Source organism: Odontesthes bonariensis, chromosome 12, assembly GCF_027942865.1.
Source record: "Odontesthes bonariensis isolate fOdoBon6 chromosome 12, fOdoBon6.hap1, whole genome shotgun sequence".
Classification (NCBI taxonomy): Eukaryota; Metazoa; Chordata; class Actinopteri; order Atheriniformes; family Atherinopsidae; genus Odontesthes; species Odontesthes bonariensis.
In genome coordinates, this window is record NC_134517.1 from 16,060,212 (window position 1) to 16,067,130 (window position 6,919).

Below are 6,919 nucleotides of genomic sequence, written 5' to 3' on the forward strand. Positions count from 1 at the left end.
TACCCCAGTGCTATTTAAATGACAAACTTTAGGATTAATAGTGGATATATTGATGATATATTCCCATATAGAGTATAATCGGTGTCTCAGCAGGCCATTTTCATAGACTCAAAGCATATGCGTGCAAGTCATTCTCACTCAGCGAGAGACATTACCCTGAGCATAGTTAACCTACCATCTATGCTGGTTTACACTTCAACTAGTTAGACTACCAGATCTCTCCTGATTGGATGTGAATGCGAGTTTGTCGTGTTTTTCTCTGTACAGAAAACTAGGTCAGTATTGCACAGCCAGTTTATAATTATGAGGTTTTTTTTACATCAGAGTATTCCTACTTTTACGTACTCTGTAAAATATCTGACTACTTTTCCATGTGTACTTGAGTGCAGTGAATAGGAATGTGAAGTATTCTACTTGTTGTGGTAGTCCAATTCTAAGATGTTCAGAGGTGACTTGTATAATCCACGACACATTTTAAATGCAGTGCTTTAGCTAAACGAAGCACCTGCACCTCGTTCGTGAACAATACAACACTGACAGCCTCCTTTTTTTCTGCGGAGAGCGTTCATCTTCCCAAGTACACTTTGCTGATAATACTGGCATAAATTCACTCTCAGTGTCTACCTGATGCTCGTCTCAGAACTCAAATACCGATACTTCTTCGAACACTTGCTTGATGGGTTGGCAGGCGTGGTATCGGCGGCGTTTGGAAAAAAAATTAACGAGACAAAAGCCACACCGAATGTGGAGACGGAAGTAGGACCACAGAAAAAAAGAAACCAGCTCGGCAGGTTTTACCATCCATGTTCACATTCTGCCCATTCTTGCTGAGCAACAATGTCAACAATGAACGCTGATTCATTTGCTCTCATCGAGAACAAACTGTGCCTAGATACCTTGGTTTCTAGGCATGCAGCATGAGTCAGGCCACCTGTCTTCCCGCCCTCCTGCATATCTCAGGAGCTTTTCTCTTACTGTAACGTGAACCTGTTTTGAGCTTCAACACAAATGTGTTAAAACTATGTGTTTATTTAACACCCGACACAAGGCAGAGGGACATTTCTACTGTTTCCCCTTGACCAGAAGTGTTTACAAAAGATCAGATTTTGCCCCCCACCCACCACCACCACCACCACCAGTGCTCATACTGTAACGAGTACTGCAGCTGGGCTATTTTTGTTGCAGAGGATGTGTGGGAGTCCCCGTGTTTACCAGCAGCTGAAGGGTAAAGGAAACTCAGCTGTCCACCATCACTGCTGGAAACTGGCTGGTGCAACAGTGTAGTTTTAAGTGTAATCTAAAAGTCCTGACTATGCTGCACCTGGTTTATTGACTAAAGTTACCCCTAAAGGAGAGGACCAAGTAGGTGATATGTCTAGCCGCGTTTCCACTTTGCAGTCCGGTACGGGTCGGGTCGGAACGGTTCGCTAATTTCAGTGTTTCCATTACCACGAAAGCGTACCGGTCCCATGGTACCCGTTACCATTTTTGTAACCCTTCTGCTTGGGGTACCTAGCACACAGGACCGGTTCCAGGCTCTACTCTCCTTTGTTGGTGAGGAGGCTGTGCAGCGGGAGCTCGATGGCGCTGTGCGAAACGAAAAAGTTTTCCAGCTGATTGCCGCAAAAATGGCAGAGAGTGGTTTCAACCGGACCGCGAGCTGGTGTCGCATTAAGCTAAAGAAGCTTGGAGGTGGTTCCAAATTATGGATATTATTTGTTATTTGCTGTTATTTGATATTTACGCTTCGGCACGCACTCCGCCCACCCCTTTGTACAGTGGGAACGCAAGCTGACCCCAAAGCGACCCGTACCGTACCGTTCTGAACCGACCCGTACCGGACTGCATAGTGGGAACGAGGCTTTACTGCTAGTGTGGTAGAACTCAATAGCAATCAAACTTTCAGTACATATTCCATCACGGCATTTGTGCTTAGGATGTTAATTAGGAGACTTCACACTGCTAGTAATTAAGGATTTCAATGTTTGACTTTGCTGCTCTATTGATATGAGCTGAAGATTATGGTATGATTTCATAGAGTGACCCTAAAAAATTAACTAAAGGAAGGCCATTAAGCCAAAATTATTGATCCAAACACGTATTTGTAGGGGAGAAGTAACATATACTAAGATATATAACTTTATCAACCACTCCACTGTATTTGGGAGACAAAATAATGTAATAATCTACAGTCATTTCAAAGTTTTATGATTACAACAATATAAATGAATATGCAATTATCCATAGTTAAAGGTTAAAGAAGGAGTCACATGTACTGACAAAAGTCACGAGAATGTTAGATTTAAAGTACATGAAATAACTACATATGCATTGCTTAGCTAAATGTAGTATTTTTCCATGGTCCATGGTCAGACCTTAATCGCACACACAAAAGATGTTAACATTTTTAATTTACAAATAAAAACAAAAAAATCTAATTTATGTTCTTGATAATATTAAGGCCACTTACCATCTCTAACGTTTCCTGTGAGTGGCATATATATTTCCTTTTACAGTGATCTAGATAAGTATGTCTATTGTCTGATAGTATCCTTTTAGGATGTTGGAAATTAACGGCATAGCAATACTTTTACTTTCATATTTTTTCACTGCAACTGTATATTTAGAAGCTCTACTGTAATCACGGAAGTCTTCAATCAGTGCTTTCATCCCTTATATCTATTTTTTCCCCCCACTTTTAAATTCAGAACACAATCCTTTAATGGTAGGTGGGCTGGGGCGAGTGTCTTATTTTTGTTGTTTTTTGCTTTCGCACTCTGTACAGCACTTTCAGTCTGTATGAAAAAAAAAGGCCATTATAGTAAAGTCTGATTGTTTGATTCATGAAGTAGGAGTGTATTGAATAAACTCCAGTTCTGTGGGTAGCTTTCTGAAGGACCACCTTTCTCCCACCACTTAGCTCAGCCCCTGCTGCTTTGGGCTCCTCTACACACCATTCAGGGTTTGCCAGCAATTTGATCAAAACGGGATGCCTCGAGTGGTTTCATGTCAACAACTTTTTCAATAAATCGGGTAAATTGTCTACAAAGGTCTGTGCAAAGGTCACAAATTTGCCCCATGAGGGTTTGCAGTCCACCAAACCTCAGACCCCAAATAACCCCGTGACACACATATGAGTGTCTGCACAGAATCCCACAAAACAAACAAATGGAAAATCACTTTAAGAACAACGGTGACGACATTGCTAATAAATGTGAACGTGCTTGAATGACAGATTTGGAAGGATGTCAGGATGCCAGTAAAACCACAGGGTGATACCGGCGCAGTACAGTAGGGCCTTCATGCACCAGAGTTCGAGCTCGTCCCGCTTTGGTTTTTCTGTTTTCGAGAGGAGACGACACAATGACCTTTTTCATTGGCGCAGTGTCCTCTTAACCCGCCTCCGAAACGAACATCGCCGCCTGATTGGCTTCACTGAGAGCCGGAGCGATGGGCCGATGGCTCGGTTACTGAATATTCATAACGTGCTCCGTCCTGCCCACGTGCGCCCGAGGTGTTTTCTCCTCGCAACAGAATGTGGGATGTGGTGACGCAACGTCAGTCCCTTCTTTCGCTGCAAGAGAAAATCACATTGTAGAATAACAAGTCGGAGCGCTGGACGGCGACTGAATGCGAGACGATTCGTTTATTCAGCTTTAAAAAATATATATATTTCCGAGCTTGAGTTTGCCAGGGATTTTTCTTACATGCGCAGTTGGGTCCATCCTACCTGTCCACCTGCAAGCCACCCCACCTTGTAGAAACCTCCGCTCGTCTGTGTGCTATTTCAGGTCATTTGGGTCGGATTACCTTCCGAAGAACGCGTCGAACAGGTTGTAGGACCGCCCCAACCACCTGTAAGGCCTTTATAAAAGACGCGCCAGCTTCCACAGCTCAGACAGAACAAGAAGGGCACAAACGCTAAAAGGGGAAACTCAAGAACCCAGCCCAACTCGCCGATCGGCAGAAACAAAGACAAGAAACTTCAAAACTTCTGCTCCCGAAAGCTGAAACCACTCGCCAAGATGATGATGCAGCAGCTGTCAGAAACCCCCAACCAGAAAAACTCCCTCTTCAACGCCATGAACCGGTTCATGTCCGCCGTGAACAACATGGATCAGACCGTCATGGTGCCCAGTCTGCTGCGGGACGTCCCGCTGGACGAGGACCGGGAGATGAGCTCCCTGAAGTCGGACATGGACGAGGGGGACATGTACAGCTACTACCAGCTGCTCAAATCCATCCGCATGGACATCGAGTGGGGGGTCAGGTGCGCCGCCGCCGACGAAATGCGCAAGGAGAGCATGAAGATCACCCGCTCGCACTCGTCCGCATCCACGTCGTCCTCCTCCTCCTCCTGCTCCGCGTCCTCTTCATCCGAGGAGGAAGACGAAGAGGACGAGGATTTGGAGAAGCAGTTCCAGTTCCACCTCACCGGACTGCACGGGGTGCTGTCCAAGCTGACACAGCAGGCCAACTGCCTCACCAAGCGCTACAAAAAGGAGCTTGGCATCGGAGGATGGGGCCAGTAAACGCACTTATTCTCTAAACTGCTGGCTGAACTGACTTTTACTGAAAAAAAAATCTTCTCCTGCTGCTGCTACTACTGATGAATTCTACGAACAAACGTTTGAATGGAGGGGGGAAGAAAGCGGCGCTTTTTCTTGTCTACAAGCCTTCACGGTGTTGGTCCAAAAACTGCTGAATGTAGATGTGTTGATCCTGAAGAGAAAGCATTTTATTGAACTTTATTTTTTATTTTTTGTACATATCTCTAAACTCCCACGTTTTGCACTCCGGTGTGTTGTGCACGGTTATGCGTTCAGGTCACGTGATACACAGATGAAACATATTTAAGTCTCTATTTAATGTATTTATTACTTCACACTATGTTTGAGAGCCAAATGTTATTTCAAAGGTGGAGAGGAAGTGGACTGTTTGCTCCAGAGCAACGCTGACAAAAGATTTAGACTCCTTTGTGACGATAATGATGTCAGTGTGTTCAGATGGTTTTTGTTTCATTGCATTTATTTTTTTCAGTCTGATGTGGCGTTCTTTTGTTTTCTTTGCTTGGAAGGAGGCACATGCCAACTGGCTGCCCATGATCTCCTCATGTCCTACATGGTCAATGAACTGGAACCGTATGATAATTCTTCTGCGTGGAGAATAATGAGGGTTTCCATGAGATTCTGTCATTTTTGTTGTCATTTAGCCCATTTTGGTATTATATTTTTTTTAGGTCCATCTGTCAAAACAAGCAAATACTTTTGTATAAGTCATATGCACTGTTGTTTTTTTACTGACTATATTAATAAACTTTTGTACGAATGTACTTCTTGTTGAGTGTCATTTGATATCATTGCAGTTATACTACTAGCTTTAGTTGGAAGAGCACAAGTCAGACATTACATTTGTATTTTTTTCTATTTATTCATATTCTCATATTTAGCATATGCTAAAAGTGAAGCCCGCTAGTTAATGCAATGGTAGCCGAAGGCCCAAACAACAAATTGTTTTGGGGTATGTTTGAGCAACTTCTACACAAACTTGAGAATTCTCAAGTTCCCCACAGTGATTTGTCAGTCTGTGTAACACTTAAAGCTGTAAAGAAACCAAGATGTGGCTAGAAATTCAGAGCAGGGAAGAAGGGGCAAAAGAAGGTTTTATTTCTTCGGTCTTCAGTTGTAAACCTGCAACATTTATGCGAAACTGGTGCGCTGTGTAGTCTCAATTGAATGCAGCTCTTCTTGACCAGTTTTAACGATGTTCTGAGGAAATATGGATCTGTAGTATTATATTTTTAAGATGTTTGGTAAAAGAACATAAAACTACATTATGCAGTTTGGAGGGATCTGTTTCTATGTTACAGAGAGATGCAGCTTCAACAGGCGACTCTTATCCACACAAAAATCTGCATGACTGAGTGATGAGCAAATAATCAATTATGCCATCTGTGGCAACACACAGTGTGTTCCTGTAACTTCCGGGTGTTTCATCTCATTCATAAGGTGGACATAATATTGCAAACACTTCAAAAAATAATCCCCACCTCCACCAGCCTGATCTCAGTAAACAACAGAACCTTCAGTTTCTTTGTGTGTGTTTTTTTTCTTTGCCAGGACCAACAAAAACAACATTCAGAGAGGCTGTGAAAGCAGAGTTTATTGCAGATCTGCCCAAAATGTTCCTCATAAAAAGAGCTGAGAGGTGAGTGTTTGTCATCTATATGCAAACTGCCTCTTCCTTTAGCTTCATGTGCGGGAAACTACCAAATAAGGAGAGTCCTTACACAGTTCTGAAAGCTGTATGTAAATGTGAGTAAATCTCAGAGGGATGGCTTGGTAAAATTCCAACTTTGCAAGGTCTAAAGCAACATTTCCCTAACCCTAACTTGTTATATGAAAATGCATCAAAGCAAACAACTAAAGTCACTATTGTTATCTTCATTTTTTTTGGCTGTGTTAAACAGTTTATGTGGGCGAAAGTCAATTTACAGTTGCATGTTTTGATATTAAGAGGGTTCCAGGTTCGATTCCCGGCTGGGGCCTTTCTGTGTGGAGTTTGCATGTTCTCCCCGTGTATGCGTGGGTTCTCTCTCCGGGTACTTCGGCTTCCTCCCACCGTCCAAAAACATGCATGTCAGGTTAGTCGGTGAGTCTAAATTGTTTCCAGGAGTGAGTGTGAGCATTCATGGTTGTGTGTCTTATTGTCTCTGTGTGGCCCTAAAACGGATTAAGCGGGTATGGATGGATGCTTTGATATCATCAGATGATCATTGTCTAATAATTTATTGACCCCTAAAACATGCTGCTGCAGCCCTGCTATGTTTTCATAAAAGTCTGAGCTTGTTGAAAAGATGTTTAATTTATTTTTTTTTACATCAGGAAAATCTGTGTTTGGGTCTCAGAAGGTTATAAAT

At 42.9% G+C, this 6,919-nt stretch overlaps 1 protein-coding gene across 1 annotated transcript; it reads left to right on the forward strand.

The window, feature by feature from the left end:
• The first annotated feature begins 3,579 nt into the window (after nucleotides 1-3,579).
• Nucleotides 3,580-5,332, forward strand: mid1ip1a (MID1 interacting protein 1a). Its single transcript, XM_075478651.1, has one exon. The coding sequence runs from the start codon at nucleotides 4,026-4,028 to the stop codon at nucleotides 4,530-4,532; it is 507 nt and encodes a 168-aa protein (XP_075334766.1). The 5' UTR covers nucleotides 3,580-4,025; the 3' UTR covers nucleotides 4,533-5,332.
• The last annotated feature ends 1,587 nt before the right edge of the window (nucleotides 5,333-6,919 follow it).